General features: G+C 39.2%; 1 protein-coding gene across 1 annotated transcript; it reads right to left on the bottom strand.

Moving 5' to 3' along the window:
* Positions 1–1,346: 1,346 nt before the first annotated feature.
* LOC115421201 (four-jointed box protein 1-like) lies at positions 1,347–3,236 on the bottom strand. Its single transcript, XM_030136975.1, is given in 2 exon segments — positions 1,347–2,629; positions 2,632–3,236. Coding segments are annotated over 2 exon segments (1,266 nt in total). The 5' UTR covers positions 2,837–3,236; the 3' UTR covers positions 1,347–1,568.
* Positions 3,237–18,659: the final 15,423 nt, after the last annotated feature.

Here is an 18,659-nt window from a genome sequence, read left to right on the forward strand (position 1 = left end):
ACCAACACACATGTGAAGGGCTGTATTATGAAACCCTATAGTCGCAAATACAGTATAAACCTGCTCTTTACATTTTGTTCTTATTCATACATCAGGTGAGCATCAGTGGAGTGGAATAAGACTAGATAAACTGCACTCTCAAAAACAGAGGTACGAGATCAGAACATTTATGTACCTATAAGTGCATTTTTTAAAGAATGTTCTCTCAAAAGTACAATATTGGTCTTTAGGAGGCCAGAATTGCACCTTTAGACTATGAAAAAGGGTCCAAAGTTATGTAAAGTACAAATTTGTACTATAAGGTACCCTGCAGCATTAAAAAATGTGTGTAGACCATGAGAATAGGCTATAGGCTAGGATAATTTAACAGTAGGCCTAATTATAGTTAAAAGATTAGGCTTAGTGCATTATTTATTATATATCATACTGTAATTACTCTATGTTATATTTAACCCTTTCATGCATAGTGGTCACTACAGTGGACAGTTATTCTCCAGCTGTTCTCTTGTATATTTATGGGTTTTGTTGTTTTAGTTCCGTATCAGCCAACACAGTGGACACTTATGCACCATCTCATAATAATACACTGACATTCAGACCATTACTGTAACTTTGCTGTTCTTGATAAACCTGATCTGCACTAACATGTTTAGTGTAAATCAGTTGCTAATTGTTATTAGACTGTAATTAAAAGGGTTTTTTTTGTAATACAAAGGGTTTTTTTTTCTCTATGAAGTGAGAAATAACTAGTATTAAAATATGTTAAAATGTGAGAAAACATCAAGATGAGCAGCATTAAATATGTTTTAATATCCCTTTCTGATATTGGGTTTTCAATACATGTTTCTTTGCTTCAAAAATTAAATCCATGGTGTAGCTGAGTGGACATTTTTGTAACTCCATGAAAAAAAAAGTCAATTGCATTGTTTGTTTTTTTTTCATGCCTAAGGAGGATAAAACACTCAAGAAAAAATCTTGACTAAGGTTCTCATAATTCATGCATGAAAGGGTTAATAATAATTTGTGTTTTAATTTAATAGCCCAATTAGCTCAATGATAATAGCCTAATAATTTATTTGTCTTATTAGAACCTCTGATTATTGCCATAATCTCTGTTTTATCAAGTTTTCATTCACACCTCCATGTCTTGATGTCGTAGCTTGCTTTAAACATCATGACATTATCAACTATATGAGAGTTTTCTTTCTATGTAAAGTACTTAAGGTACAAAAATGGACCATTTCGAAAGGGTACAGAAATGTCTCTCAAAAAGGTACACCCCCAGCAACAAGCATTTGTCCCCTTTTAAGTACAAGCTGGTACCTCTGTTTTGGAGAGTGTGGCCTTAATCATTCCTCCATGTGAGGCATACAGTGAAAATCTCAAGAGAGAGAGAGCTTATAAACATGTGTCAAATTTCATTATGTATAAAGTAGGCAACTATGCTATTCACAAGAGGTAGTTCAGCTGGATATTGAAGACAGTTTGTGTAATGCGCATCAGTTTAGCACAGGTGCAGAGCTCATACTGTGCAGAAAACAAATCCATCACCTGTGCGTGCTGAACGTTCACAGCTGGCTGTACTTTCCTCTGCAATGCAAGATGTGTTTGTATAATCTGTCTATCCTGTCCTGGAGAACAGCAGCGTGTTCATCGGAGAGAAATCCTAGTTGGAAAGACAAAGGCTCGCTGTCTCTGTAGAGCTCCAGTAACCTTCTCCTGGAGTCTCTGCGCCTGTGCAGCTCCGCCACCCGCTGCGTGGTCCTTTTCCTAAACACACATACAGACTCCAGCACCGTATTGTGATATTTCTCCCACATATTTAACACCCGGAACCCGTGCACGAGTCCGGCTTCGTTGTCTATAAACACCAGGTCACCACGGGGGGTTTTCAGGAGGTTGTTGGTGTCCCTCTCCATTACGCGCGGATCCCACTGCAGGCTGAACAGATTACTAACAAGTCTGTCAAAGTTTGCAGTCAGGTAGTCAAATATGATCAAATCGGTCCATTGCATCAGCTCAAGCAGTTCTAGAGTCGTTTTATTCTGCAGATCCTGCAGCACTGGATGCAACCCGCTGCTCTCCTGCCTCAGGGGCGCAGGTGTGACCACCCCGGTCAGGTTGGACACCCATTCGGTTAGAGAAACCACGGCACGGTCACTCCACTGTAAACCCTCCACTCGAGTCCTAACGCTTTCCCATTGCTCACTGTCAGTATTCAGCTGGGAAAGTATCAGAGGAGGGAGGTTTGTTATACCCAGTAAAGTCGCAAGGTAATAAGTCAAAGTTTCCCCTTGCACCTGATCCGCGTTTATCCCATAACGCACGCACGCTTTGGTTCCATCCGCAAAAGTGGCCAGCTGATTGGATATCCTGCCGCATCCAGGTTCCAGCTTCACTACCCGGTGTCTCCTGGCTTTGTCTCTCCAAGCCTTTGCATATTCCTCCGTGAAGCCCACAGGGAGAAGCTCCTCCAACCATTCACTCCAAAATATCCCATCCTCCACCAAGTTGACCGGGCCCTCCCTGCGCGTTGACCTCTTGTTGTATCCATTCTCATGATAATCGCGACTTCCTGCGGTGGCAACTTGATCTGTGAGGTTGTGAGATTCTATCCTACTACCCCCGAGTGAGATTTTTGTGCCGCCGGGACAGCAAGCAACGCACGGAAAGTTTTGGCGGAGAGGTCCGTGGCGCGTACGGACCCTACTCCCGGTCCAGACACCCTCCTTTTGTGTCGCTCCAAACGGCTCTCCAGTGCGCTCCACACGTAGAAAACACTTGCGATTGCGCACATGAACAGCAGTGCTAACAAGTTTGCAGAAATCACCCTCATGGTTAAGATCTCCAGATGATATAATAAGACAAAAATAAAATGATAATAATCTTCAATCCGCAGTTGAGATGGAGCGGCTGGGAGCTGTGCGCACCGGGTCCAGTCCACCTTCCAGGCTCCGCGTCTCCCAGGCGGACTGTTTCAGATCACAGGCAGAGGGTCTCTGAAACACTGGGAATCTCATCTCCCGTCCTGTTCTGACGCTTTGCCGTATCCTTCTGTGTGCGCAACCGAGGGTGCATTTCGGATCAGCTGAGCGCAAATCCTGTTTTTTTCACTGAACGTCCATACGTCGTATGGAGCTTTCAGTCTGTTAACGTATCTTCTCTTCTCATCTTCCTTCTCTGTCTTCACCACCGGGTGCTGGGTGAGTTTGATTTGTGGTTGTGTCGGCTCGCACAGAAAGAGAGAGAGAGAGAGGGAGAGAGAGACTAGGCGGTGAAACACGTGACTCCAGTCCCGAGATGGTGGGCGGGTCGTGGGAAGGAGGGTTCGGAGAGGACCAGAGCAAGTGCATCGTCAAGTGTGTGTGTGTGGAAGAAGGCTGTGTGGCACTGGCAAAGAGAATCGTTATGATAATGGATACCTAGGGCAGGAACGGTCTGGAAATAATGTCACCATTTGAAATGAATTATATATGTGTACTAAGCATAATTAAAGTGTCAATGAGGTAAAATTAGACAAAGATGGAGGATGCACTTGCATGAACTCAGGTTTGCTCAGACTTAGTGCATATGATTTTCAAGCCTTTTCTGCACAATCAGGGTGTTTTTGTGAATACTTCTATGTGCATTTGCCTACTTTTTCATATCACATATGGTTTAAAACAATCTATAATAATAACAACAACAACAACAACAATAATAATAATAATATAATAATAATAATAATAATAATAATACGAGGGGCAACTGAAAAGTTTTGAGCCTAGCATGGAAAGGATTAAGATATGAAGACCAAATTTGGTCCATGAAATCTTTCACATATCTTAATCCTATCCACTAAATTTCTTGGTCATAGCAATCTTTTCCCCTGTTTTACAGGTTCCTGAGCTTTCTGTATCAAGTGGTAAATTAAAGGTAAAGGTAAATTAAAAAAAAAAAAAAAAAAAAAAAAAAAAAATCAGGCCATGTAGTTGGGCACCGAACCTGAGGGGACAGAGCTTTTTCTATTGCTGCCCCAACCCTTTGGAACTCCCTCCCACCTACTATCTGACACTGCTCCAACCTCAACACCTTCAAATCCCTTTTAAAGACTCACTTATTAAAGATTGCTTTTAATGTTTAACTGTTTTATATTCATATATCTGCCTTCTGCACCTGCTTTTACCTGTTTTCAATGTGTTTGGTTTTTATCTGCTTTATGTAAAGTGTCTTTGAGTTCCATGAAAAGCGCTATACAAATAAAATGTGTTATTATTACGAGGGGCGACTGAAAAGTTTTGAGCCTAACATGGAAAGGATTAAGATATGAAGACCAAATTTGGTCCACGAAATCTCTCACATATCTTAATCCTATCCACTAAATTTCTTGGTCATAGCGATCTTTTTCCCAGCTTTACAGGTCCCCGAACTTTCTGTATCAAGTGTTTCCTGACAAATGGACAAACTTGAGTATGGGGCTGATTTGTGACTATGGATGAGACTTGGGTCCATCACTATCAGCCTGAAACCAAGGAGCAGTCAAAACAATGGAAACATCCCACGCCACCAACCCCAAAGAAGGCAAAGGTTGTACGCGTACTTGATGACAGCCCCATACTCAAGTTTGTCCATTTTTCAGGAAACACTTGATACAGAAAGTTCAGGGACCTGTAAAGCAGAGAAAAAGATCGCTATGACCAAGAAATTTAGTGGATAGGATTAAGATATGTGAAAGATTTCGTGGACCAAATTTGGTCTTCATATCTTAATCCTTTCCATGTTAGGCTCAAAACTTTTCAGTCATCTCTCGTAATAATAATACATTGTATCTGTATAGTGCTTTTCATGGAACTCAAAGACACTTTACATAAAGCAGATAAAAACCGAAACCAAACACATTAAAAACAGGTAAAAGCAGGTGCAGAAGGCAGGTATATGAATATAAAACAGTTAAACATTAAAAGCAATCTTTAATAAGTGAGTCTTTAAAAGGGATTTGAAGGTGTTGAGGTCGGAGCAGAGTCGGGTAGTAGGTGGGAAGGAGTTCCAAAGGGTTGGGGCAGCAATAGAAAAAGCTCTGTCCCCTCAGGTTCGGTGCCCTACTACATGGCCTGATTTTTTTTTTTTTTTAATTTACCTTTATTGAACGAGGAAATCCCATTAAGATTTGGAATCTTGAGACCTGGCCAAGGTAGCAGCCATACAAAGTCCAAACAACATAAAGCACATACAAGATACACAATGAACAATAAACACAACAACTATTCAACCATAACGGCATCAAGAAAAACAGTGACATTCCTCCTTCACTGCATTCTCCATGGTACTTTTAAAATTATTAACAGAAATGAGTGTATGTAGTTTGACAGTTTTTTGAAGATTATTCTGTGACCATGGTGCATGGTAGGAAAATGCTGTTTTTCCAAAGTCTGTCAGAACTCGGGGGAACAATCAAAGAGCATGTAAGGTTTAACCCTTTGACGGGCAAGTGACTATTTTTGGTAATTTCTGCACACATTACAAGACAATGACAGCAACAGTTGTAGTGAGAATATTGAGGCAACAATCTCAGGTCTAATGTGGTCTACAGGGTCTGTAAGGTCCACCTCTGCATGAACAGTGAGTGAACCTGCTTTGTTCAGTACCATGAAGTAATGGTACTAATGTAAGGAATGATGTTCAAAGGGATAATGTGGATGTGGACAGGTGTCTGGATCAGCACTAATGTTGGTCTGATGTTCTAAAATACGTGATCCTTTCGTCTCACATGTTTTTCTTGTATTTTTTATATATACTTCATGGATATACAGGGTTATTCAAAAATAATGAACTAATTTCATGATGCATCACTTCAGTTCTCAAGCATCGTCATGGAATGAGTCAGTAGTCGTTTTTCCATTGGACATCTGCGCAAAACTTTACTGATATTTACGGAAATGTTGAAAAAAACAGAAGTGCGTAATGTCAGTTTTTCCATTAAATCACAAATGTGATGATTTATTTATTTATTATTGAGAGATGACACGAGAAGTCATTCATAAACATAAACATGGCGACGAACATATATATGATGTTGATTTACAGATATATTCATTATTATTATATATTACCCCTCTATCTCGTACAAAATTTTAAAAATTACTGGGTTTCCAGGTGTGTCCACACATACCATGTTTCTTCTTCTTCGCTTGTTGTAACGTACGTCAGCATCCAATTTTTTAATTCAGCTGACTCTAATTGCGAAAAAAAGTCTTTCCATTGCAGGTTTGCGTGATATACCATTTGTGCTACGCCTGAAAAACCACCTCTTGCCAGCGCAAAAACTTTTAATCGAAAAATGAGACTTTTAGCGAAATTGTTATTTTTCCATTAGGTAAATTTTTATGCGCAAGTTATATTTGTGCAATTTGAGGGTCAATGGAAAAGCGACTAGTGACCATTTGAAAGAATAGTTTTCTAAGTTTTGTATGGCTGCCTCGATGACCTTAAACATCGAATAGCAGCAGCGATCAACTCAGTGGATTGTGATATGCTGATAAGCGTCTGGGAGAAATTCTCTTATTGCATTGATTTTGCCCATGCTGTAGGTGGTGGCCATATTCGACACTTGTAAGACAGGAAATACAAGTTGATTGTAAGTAGAATACTTGTGACTTGGCTGGAGTTTTCTGTTGCTTTTCCTTATTAAAATATTGCGTGATGAAATCGGTTCTTTCTTTTTGAATAACCCTGTATATATATAATTTTTTTTATGGGCAAAGAACCAAATTTGGTAACTTTATTGACCTTGATTTTCTACATGACAATAAAAAATGTGGAAAAAAATTCACAAAAGTAATAAAGTCCACTTGTGTCCTCCAATAACACACTAAGGTTGAAATTTTGGATTTCAGAGTATTTCTGTGAGTGCCCTATAAAGGCTTAAGAGTTTGTTTTGGAAAATGTATTCCTAATATAGACCTAATAGTTTCAGTGTTTTAGTTAATGGTTGACTCCTGCTTTGTATTCATGCTGTTGTTTCAATTTAAGCTTCTAAGTAATTGATCATTTTCCTTCAAACACCCAGGGCACAATAAAGGCAACTCCTGGTGGTTTCATCCTTGTCTAAGGCTTTTGTTAAATCCAATGTAACATGCATGCACACAAAATTCTTTATACACATTTCCCTCATTAAATCCTTCCTCATTAGCATCCCCCCCCGCACTTCTTACCATTCAACTCATGTTTTCACACTCTGTATCTTGAACCTTAGTTTCCTAATCAAATTAATTGGGTCACTCTTATAGCAACATGCTGGCATGCTAAATTGCCTGAGTCGAGAAGACAACAGCAGACAAGAATACTCAATTACACCCACTAAACTGGAGACCCATTAATGTATGCTTTAAATGCCTCCAGCCCTAAAACTGTTATATTCATGTTGTGTTACAGCTTGGAGAGAGAGAGAGACACGATGAAGTGCACAAAGTCCTTCCGCGCCAGTTTGTTCTTTATCATCAAACAACGTTCAAGAATATACGGGAAACAACTTCTCCTTGACAGGCAGGTGAAATGATTCTGATATGGTCATATTTCTCATAAAGCCTTCACTTCTGCTTTGCAAGTAGGATGGTTTCGGGGTTTTTTTTTTTTTTTTTGCCATCAGCAGAATAATTTGTTCAATTCCCTGCCAGTGTTTGATTCTGCAATGCAGATTGACAGCACTGGCAGCGAGAAGGAAAAGAAAAATCCCAGAGTAGAGCGGCATTTACAAGTCCTAGAATCTCATGAAATGGTTTGTGTAGTGGTGCATGGCTGAGCATATTTTTCTAACATGCCAGACAGAGAGGGGGTCCTTATGGGGGTGTGGTTTTCCCTCTAGTGTTAAAAACTGTTTAAATCAAATTAGCCTTTGCAAATTGTATCTTCTTCCTACAGTATGCATTAGGTTAGGGTGCTAAAAATGCATAAAGTCCAGTGACTGTCGGCATTACAGATGATCATTCAATGGATTCAGTTATTTTATATTTGGAGATTACTACTGGAGATATTAGAAATGTGAAATACACATATATAGTAGCATAGGTAGGGATGGGAATCTATAAGAATTTAACGATTCCGATTCCATTATCGATTTTCCGATAATGGAATTCTAAATGGGTGAGGGAATAAAAGAGTTCAAATGGGTGTAATTGAATTAACTGTCTTTTATATTTCCATCTGCACAGAAAATATACATCTACAGTATGCACAAATAATAATAACAGATGACGCCGGCGGGGGGGCACCGTACAGTGAAAGTGAAACTTAAGACACTTTACTAATTCCTCTACGTCTCCCATTGTTGTGCTCCTAATTTTTTTCCCCTACCTTTGGAAACTTTTATTTGAGGGGGCAGGACATTTGTTGCCTGCACGGGAACCACCCTGGTGTTCGCTCTCCCACTAGATTCACAAGTGTAGCTAAGTAGCGTATCAAATATGCGACATTCTTGTAAATAAATCATATGCTTTGGACAAATGTTTGAGCATATTGGAAGAATTTCTCCCTTTGAAGAATTGGAAACTTTGACATTGTTCCCAGTGGACCTGGTGTCATCTTTTTGGGCCGTTTCTGCCTCAACGCTATGTTAGCTACGTTCTGACCAAAACAATGCAGCGTGCGCGTGACGTCATGTGCAACAAAGGCGGTATCGGTAAGCAGAATCATTAAGCAGGCAGGCAAACTATTCTAAGGAATCGAGCTACTGGGATCCAGTTCTTGAAAAGAACCGGTTCTCGATTTCCAACTCTAAGCATAGGTTATAAAAAATACACATTCAAATACTTTCCGACATAGTTCATTAGTTCATATTTTCTTAACCTTGTCAATGTTATGGATCTACATAGTTTTGTGTGCTCTTTCAGAATCTTGCCCCTGGTCATACTTAACACTCAGTTTCCATCTGAAGCCGAGTATCAGCAAGACTTCCAGGGTCTAGACACGGGAAATGAAGAAGGCTTAAGTGCATTGCTGGAATTCTGTCTGATGTGTGTTGCTCTTTAGGAGTGTGGAGTAACTGTATTGACTGCCTCAGACTGCAGCAGTATGGCTTGTGATACCCCTTTCCCTAGCACAAGTGCGGGCATGTTCACATATCAAACCTATCTGTTTCTTGCCATGTGTTATCTGCAGGTCAGCAAACCCCAGAGACCCCCCCCTTCCTTCTCCTCGCCATCCCTCCTGCTGCATTCCTCCCTCCTGCTTTTCCCTCATAAATCCCACAGCAGTCCCATGAGAGTCGTAACGCAGGGAAAGCTTTTCTCCACCCACCATGACTGTCTGTGGTCAAGCGCTACAGTGACACAAGAAAGCTCAGACTGTCTGTCATTCTGTCCACAGCGACACCATACTCCCATTACCGGCCATCTGACCACACCACAGCTGTGATACAATCTCGGGTTCGCTGTGTGGTGCCTGTCTGCCGGTGTAGATGGACAAAAGAGGCAAAGGAGACAAAAAGGAGTGAGGACTAGAGGGGGAGAAAGTGCAGTGGGCTTCTGTCACTTCCCCCGTTGTCTAAGGTTAGTTCATGCTGAGCAATAACTCATAGGTCCCTTGACACTTTGCAGCACTCTGTTTCCTGGACTGAATAATGAATGTGCAGGGCTTCCATTAGCGTTGAAAGCTGCGATTACTTCACAGGGCCTGACAATTACTCATGCTCAGGGATTCTGGGACAGGGCGGGGGAAGATCCATTGGAATGAGTTTATTGTGTTCTGGTTTATATTGCGTATGTATATGCTGGAGATATTTGCATGTGTCTGTTCTCTCAGCATGGGCATAATTGTCCCCACATTGGTGTTTTTTAAAACAAAGTGAGTGGAGCTGATAATAAGACGGTAGAATGTTGTATTACCTCAGTATTCTAGTGGAAAATGCATGCTGAGCTGTCAATGGCTACCTTGAGTTTAGGCATTATTAGATTTGAGATATTGCCATCTGCTCAAGAATCTCATCATGTGCTTTTCTACCCGGTATGATACATTTGGCAGCAGTAAAATTTTAGAGGAGTCAGGGCTGTATCATTACGTTAAAGACTCCCACGACTGATAAGATATTTCCTTTAAGTACTGGAGACAGAGACCCAATCATTGGCCACCTTATCTCAGCACTTATCTCAACTAACCCTTTGAAATAGTGCACAAATTGCACAAAATCAACCTTAGAGTCAGCACGCTAGTTTCTTGGCTTCTGTTTGCAGACAGATGCTCCTTGCATTTAATGTAAGAGGTTACACAATTTCATTCTCACCCGGAGTATTTTCAGTGTATGTTGCAGGATTCAAAGCAACAGCAGCCTCTGTCCTGGCTTTATCTAGATAGAAACCGGAGTATCTGAGGCAGCCTATGCAGAATCAAGCCAAAGCTGATACTAGAATGAGAGATCCGCTGCACTGCTGGGACCCAAGCATGGCAAACAGCCACCTAACTGGTGCCTTTTTTTTTTTTTTTTCTTCTACCATTCACTGCAGTTTCATGGGCCTGCCTTTGCCAATTTCCTGATACTCAGGCTCGTGATTTTTCAGAGAAGTGGTAGGCTGCTATTTTCTAATGAATGGGTTATTGTTGATGAATGCTGAATTACGCTCTCAGCCATGGAGGAAAAGCAGGAGGCTTGGGTTATTGATGTGCTGCTTCTCATCTCCATCTGGTTTCCATGCAGCAGTAGTTAAATGCAGGGCGTTTGAGCTTAGAGTCAGCCCGCTCAACCAGCAGAGAAATGGGCCATTGAAATTCAGGGCTACACAGGGGAAAGAGTTTTATAAGAGCAAAATCTGGAGAAAAAGAAGGAGATGTACTGTCTCCCCACTCGATTAAAGAATCACTGTCCAATCTCCTGGATTACACCCCCTGACCTGCCACACCAAATCCCTTATTAAATAACTGAAGAATTGGACTCTTTTTTTACTTTTCAGCTAACTGGCTTATTGATTCAAATGTGCTCAGTGCTTTGTGGCAAAGATCACCTTTAAATTGGCTAAAGGGAGCGCTTAAGAACATCTGATCGTTATAAGGAAAGTCATGACATTCACAGCCTTGATGTGAATGTCTGTGTGTGCATGTGTGTGTGAGTGTTTTTTTTTCTTTTTTAATTAAATGCACGGTTTGATACCGTTCTAACCGAGCGCTTTACGGGTCACGCAGCCGGTTAAGATTAGAGATGGTGGTTAAATGTCCTGCTAATGTTTCAGTTTAATGGGTGAACAGCGTGTTCTCATCATATCATATTGAGATGAATCTTCTGGCTGGTTGAGGGAGGAGTGCTGTGGTTTGCACCCATCTTCTTTCTCAAGTCCCTGCTTCAAAACCAGTTTAAGCAACCGCTAATGCGAACCATATAGTGCTTTCAGCGTGTGGCTCCAGCTTACACACAGAGGACAGAGTTGAATCGCATTCCTTGAAGCAGATGTGTTGAGTTATGATTTATTTACAGACTCTCCAAATCGCTGTCTTAGTTTTCGTTCTGTACCGTACTTGCATATAGCACAGCATTTAACTAATATGTAAAACTGACTCAGGCAAGCAGCTTGGTTTCCGATAGCTCGCAGATTGTGAAGACAGCGGTGATTACATGTTGTCAGAGATCCATTGACACTGAAATGTTTTAATCTCTTGATGTAGACATACCTGATGATTAAATCGGAACACTTGACCACGCCTTAATTACATCTTAACATAAACTATTTTTTATGCTTCTATTTTCTTTTACTCACAAACTTATATTTTGCACTCTTTATAAAGCTGTCTAATGGACTCTATGCACAGCCCCACCCCACTACTTCCTGAATTTCAGGTGGGTCCTTTATTTCCTGTCTTTCATTATTGGACACACTGATCAATCCAGGTGTGTCTGTTACTTCTTATTGTGACTATTGATTAATTAGGCACACCTAGATTAATCAGTGTGTCCAATAATGAAAGACAGGAAATAAAGGACCCGCCTGAAATTCAGGAAGTAGTGGGGCTGTGCATAGAGTCCATTTGCACTATGTAAAAAACTCTTTGACTATTTGCACTACAATAATATATACATAAACATATATTTTTACAGATTGTATTCCTGTACATATCCACTCACTATAAATACTTCAATTTGCCTTTTCTATACATATTACAATATAAAACCCACTGTAAATAATATATACATAAACGTATATTTTTAATAGTCCGGATCCACACATCCACTCACTGTATAAAAACTCCAATTTGCACTCTGTACGTATTACATTATAAATCCACTGTGAATCTCAACCCATTGTTGTCTTTGTCTCTAGTGCAGGGGTGTCAAACTCATTTTAGTTTAGGGGTCACATTCAGCCTGATTTGATCTCCAGTGGGCTGGACCAGTAAAATAATAACAGAATAACCTATAAATAATGATAATTCCAAATTTTTGTCTTTGTTTTAGTGTAAAAAAAAAAACCAAAAAAACATTAAATTATGAAAATACTTACTTTTATAAACTATCCAAAAAAAAAAAAAAAACCCTGAAAAAACTGAAATTTAAATTAAAAAATGGAAGAAAATTTAGTGCAATTTTAACAATATTATGCCTCATCTTATCATTTCTACATGTGCATTATGGATCAGATCTACAAAGACACAAAATACTTAGTAACAGGCGGAAAACTGTTAAAATTGTGCTTAATTTTCTTTAGACATTTCAGGTTGTTCATATTTGTTCAGGTTATTCACATTTAATTGTTTCAGGATAGTTTGTAAATGTAAATATTTTCATAATTTAATGTTATTTTCTGCACCAAAACAAAGGAAAAAAAATTAAGTTGTTAATTCTAGATTTTTTTGGGGCTTAATTCAAGATTTTTTTACTTAATTGAATTTTTTTTTTTTTTTTTTTTTGCTTAATTGAAGGTTTTTTTTTAACTTAATTGAAGATTTTTTTTCTGGCTTAATTCAAGATTTTTTTTCTGGCTTAATTCAAGATTTTTTTTTTTTTTGTTAACTTAACTGAAGATTTTTTTTTTTGGGCTTAATTCAAGATTTATTTATTTATTTATTTATTTATTTATTTATTTATTTAATTGAAGATCTTTTTGGCTTAATTCAAGATTTTTTTGCTAAATTTGAGATTTGTTTTTTTTTTTGGCTTAATTGAAGATTTTTTTTGGCTTAATTCAATTCAAGACTGTGGAATTTTTGCACTTGGCAAAACATCCCACGGGCCGGATTGGAACCTTTGACAGGCTGCATTTGGACCCCGGGTAGCATGTTTGACACCCCTGCTCTATTGGAATGTTTGTCTATATTATGTCTAGGTCCACATGTTGTCTGGATTCATGTCGGAACTGTATGTCGTGCGCAATTTTAAAAACCAAAGCCAAATTCCTTGTATGTATTCACATACTTGGCTAATAAAGCTGATTCTGATTCTGAAACCAGAATGTTTTCTTGATATTTCTTCTTCTTTCCCCTGCTGCAGCCTACTTCTCACAGCTCCTCTGCAGTGAAATATCCACTCTGGGCGGTGAAAGGAAGGAAAAGGCTAGAGCTGTGGACATAAGAATGACCCCTTGGCATTTTGACCTCTTTGCATGCACGAGGCCGGTCGTGTTGACAGGAACCCGGTGGGGGAAGGGTAAACAAACGAGACACATGGAAAAGGCTTCTAGGCAACTGCTGCAAGTAAAACAAAAATACAGAGGAATTGTAGTTTCTCAGTCGTTCACTCCTAATTAGCATCCAATATAGACAGAGTTAGTGGAGTCTTATTAAAAATAAAAATAGCTCAACTTCAATCAAAGATTTGCCGGTTTTTGGAAAACTTTTTGTGTTTATTGCAGGGCTCCTAGATAAGGAATAGTTTCTTTAGCCCTATTTTCTTTTAATGTTTTTTCATTCCTCTCAGTTCGGCTTCATAAATAACAGCCTTATGCTTTCTATTGCCTAGCATCAATACAACTGGGATAACATGTACGATAGGTTTTCCCATCGTATAAAACCCTGGAGAACCGTACGTACTGGCCGTTTGATATCGCCTTTAAGTCACAGGAAGACGACTGCAGAGACCTGATCATTTACGACAGTGGCCTTGTGAAACGAGCCTTTTCCACTGGCCTTGATGTTGAGTGTATTTTACTTGCCTATGCTTCACTGGTGCCTAGAATCTCTAATGTGGCAGATAGACTCGCAACTGATAGATTTGTGTCCCCTGGGACAGGTTTGTATCACTGTTGGCTGTCAGCGCATACATTATGCCATTTAAGCAAGAATGATCACAGCTATTAAAAACAAAGCAGACCCAATTGAATAATTTAAAGTAGTGGTGGCAGTGGCTCATTGCTGATAAAAGAAGGGAGTGGAGAATTGATCAAACAGCAAGCCCTCACCTAGCTGTGGGGATATAAATAATAAAATGAGATCAGAGTGATTAGTTACGCTGGCCTGTTCCAGTCCAATGCCTACTACTTACATTACTCTCCCGCTGCGATCGTAGCTGTGGACATCTTGATTCCACTTTGGTGCTTGCAATGGCAAATCAATACGTTCCATAACAGATGGAACACGGAATGACTCAATGCATGGAATCCTAGGAAGTAATGTGCAGCCATGCAGGATTCGGTCTTTTTTCTTTTTTTTTTCCCCTTGATCTGTAAGAGCTTTGTGACTTGGCCTTAGAAGTTCCAAGTAAAGAGACAGGCCATTCCTTCAGGATTAGACCTATTCGTAAGTCTGCTGAGACTGCTTTAGATTCATCTCATGTTTCTCTTGAAATGCATTTCATGAATTTGTGAGCTCTGACTCCCCCTAGAGGGAGTAAGGATTTACAGCAGAGTATAAATATCAGCATGCCTATTCCCTTAACACCCCCCTCACTTGAAATATATTTTTGAAATGCTGAAAGTTAGACCATATTTTTTTCCTTTGATAAAAGAACATAAACAATTGTCTGTTCCGGACCCAAACAGCCCGCGGCATTCTTGTGAGGACATTGAGGTTTAAGTGTGTCCCACATCACAACCCTGAGTACATCACATTCACACTTTGGCACTTTCTCAGTTCTGATATTTATGTTGTCGGTGTGTAGACATGTGTATGAGTAATGCATGATGTAACAGCTCTGTAACTAATTTATTAGAGAGAGATGCGCATCCATTGCTATCAAGAGGATTTATAATTTAGATCACAGTGCTATTTATAAGGCCAATATTATAATAATAATAACATGTTATGATCCAAGTTCAGATGATTTTTTAGGTTTATGGTTATCTTTCTTGACAATGGATCCTAGATTAATGATATTATTGCAGACATTTGTCTAATTTAGTCCAGGCCTTACGTCACGGGTGTTAGTGTGGAAGGATTGGAATGAACATGAATCTGTGAAGATCAAAGCCCTGAAATTAACTTTATCTTCTACTAAGAAATGAGTTGGCAACAAAATTAAGAGCGCTGTAATCTTGACAGCATGAGTGTAAATCTAAGAAATTAAATACTTAAAAGAGCTCACACACTCTTTGGTTTTGATTCCATTTTGTAAACTTAAATGTCTCTCTGTTGCTCTTAGTTTATGTCTCCTTCAGACACTCATATTTGTTTGGATAACTGTGACTGTGGGCGATATTCATACACATAATACATTCCCTCATCCTTCACCCTAAACTTAACAATACCCTAACCTAAGACCTATACTGTATATAAATCATTCCCTAATCCTAACCATCACAAATTATACAAATACTTATTCTAACCCGAGCCATGACTAACCCTGACCCTAAACTCATATCTTAATAGTTAAGACATTGTGAAGGGCAATGAAAATGTCCTCATGATGTCAAAACGTCCTCCAAAATACTGATATATACTCAAATTTGACCTCGCAACTATGCACACCCTGTTTCATTACATACTTTTTTGCATCACTATGACTGGGAGATATTCATACACATAATATATTCCCTTGCACTTTACCCTAAATTCTGCCAAGCCCTAACTCAAGTCTGGCTCTAGCCTTAAACTTTCTTGCTAGTCAGAATGCAAGAACCAGATAATTGTCCTCAAAGTGGCAAACGGCCTCCAAAAGACACACACACGCACACACACACACACACACACACACACACGCACACACAAGCATAGAGCTTCTCTCTAATATGCCAACAGCATTACGCATAAACAGATACACTGTTTCACTGCATCGTTATCTATGAATTCTTTTGCTGAACTTTCCATAGGGTCTTGATTTGAACTGAAAAAAAAAAAGCTAAAATCCATAAAATTCCAATGTCAGCTTAGGTCACATTAAATAATACAGAAAAAAAAACCCAAAAAATGAAAAATAAATAAATAAATAATAATAAATAATAGCTGCAGAAGATGTCTTGTTACTTTAAAATTGATGTGCACTGGTGAGTTGTTTTGGCCAGTGTTCGTGCAGACTTTGCCCAGTGTTCCCAATAAATTATGCATTTCCAAGTTTGGCCACAAGGGGATGCTATGCACATATTTACCCCCTTTTTTTGGTCCTAAATTTGAGTTTCTTTCTGCAGTCTTCTATTTGTGCTCTTTCTAGTCAGTTGATATGTAGATATGATGATGATGATGATGATTATTTTATTTTATTTTATTTTATATTTATTTATTTTTATCAATAAGATAAGATAAGATAAGATAATATAAGATGATCCTTTATTGGCCCCACAAAAGTAAAATAAGTGAAATTTGGGAACTGGGTGAAAGGGGATTTAAACACACGACTCTGAAGTAGGACTAGTTAGTAGGAACAGTAAAAATACTGCTAATAGGGAAGTTTGGAGTATACAGTCGTGGAAAAAATGATTAGACCATCAAAAGTCATCAAAAACCACAGTTATGCAATCAAGTACTAACTCCTAAGTGCATCATGTGACTAAAACAGACAGAAAAGAAAACATGGAATGAATAAAAGCACTGTTTTTGTCAGTACAATGCCATAGCTACTGATGTAAGAACTTCAGTGATTTTGGTTTTTATCAAGAAAACCATAGAAAATGGTTAGATATCAGCTCTGAAATTAAACTCTTATGGGCTATTTTTGTTGTTATCATTATATTTGTCCAAACAAATGTACCAGGCATTAAAATGAACAAGAAATTGAAGAAAACAAGGGGTGGTCTAATTATTTTTTCTGCAACTGTATAATTACACCTTGAAAGAATAGAAGCACAGTCATAACAAAGAAGTCTGTATTCTAATGGATGTAGAGTCTGAGGCACCAGGAAGGAAGGACCTGTGATAAAGCTCCTTAGGGTGAAGCGGTCTGTCGCCGAAGGAGTTTCCCAGTGACTCCAGAATGTCATGCATGGGGTGAGAGCTGGTCAGCAGTGAGGATAGCTTACCTCTTATCCTCCCATTTCCCACCATCTGCACAGTGTCAAGGGGGTTACCCAGGATAGAACTGGCCTTCTTTATCGATCTGTCAAGTCTCCTCATGCACTCAGTAGAAATGCTGCTTCCTCAGAAGAAAACCTTATAAAACATAATGCCACAGCTCAGTCAAAACAGGTGTTCAATAGTGTTCCTCACCCAAAAACCTATTATTATCATTAGTAGTAGTATGTAGTGCTTCTGAGTAAAAAAGACACAAGTTTATTCCGCATAACGTTTAATTTAGTGACAACCATGCCAACTCAAATACAATAACACCCAGCAGCGTTTTAAATTCCAGTGAGTCATATATAGTATTTGTGACTTAAAATCCCCTCAGACCTGTTCAGACATGCTACATTGTCAGGCTCAATATTTGGCACAGCAGAAAAGGATACCACCTTGGATCCAATGTTATTATGAGCAACAAACCCTCCCATAAAACTAAATCCAAATTTAATGGTCTATAAATACACACAACAGATCAAGTATCGGGAGGGTGGAATGGTGCATCCACACCCTACATCCTGGACAATGAGAGCGATCTCTCTTCTGTTTGTTTTCCATGTTAAGCCTCATTATGGAACTATTAAAAATGGTAAATTCCACCTGTCACGTTTTCCATTCTTCTCAAAAATGTCGCTTACGTCATCAAGAGCACACTGACATCACTGACCACTGCCTGGAGATTCCTTGAGAGCCATAACCAATAGAAACCAGTAACAAAACAGGAAGCAGAGAATCGGTGCATTTGGACAAAAATAAATTTAGAACGCTGAGGTGATGCTGTAAAATGTTGGGTTTCTGTTAATGGGCTTTTGGGGGGTTGTTTTCCACTTTAAAGTAGCTTACTGGTTCCAATTCTAGTCTCACACTGACCTCACTGAGTCCAACCTTTCTAGTCTTACTCACAGTCTCTTTTTTTTCTTTCTCTCACCTCCCATATATCTCAATGACCGAATTATTTCCACCATAACTCTATGGCCCTGGTGCTCGGTGACAGAACGAGGACTAAAAATAATAATACAAATAAAACAGATGCACATACATAAACATTGTTGCCATGCTACGACAAAGCAAACTCTTCATGCGTGAGACAGATATTTGGTCCATTGCCCACAGCAAAGGGCACTTAAATGCAGATGCAGGAAAGGAAATGTAATTGTCAAATAAACAAAAAAGGAGACATGTCTGTGGGACACTCTGTCTCATGTTAGAGATGTCATGGCTCCCTGTAGATCCTGTGGGCAGAACAGATGGAAATTCTTCTCCTGCATACCATACTTTCCTTCTCC

The sequence above is a fragment of the Sphaeramia orbicularis genome, chromosome 6, assembly GCF_902148855.1.
Source record: "Sphaeramia orbicularis chromosome 6, fSphaOr1.1, whole genome shotgun sequence".
Lineage (NCBI taxonomy): Eukaryota > Metazoa > Chordata > Actinopteri > Kurtiformes > Apogonidae > Sphaeramia > Sphaeramia orbicularis.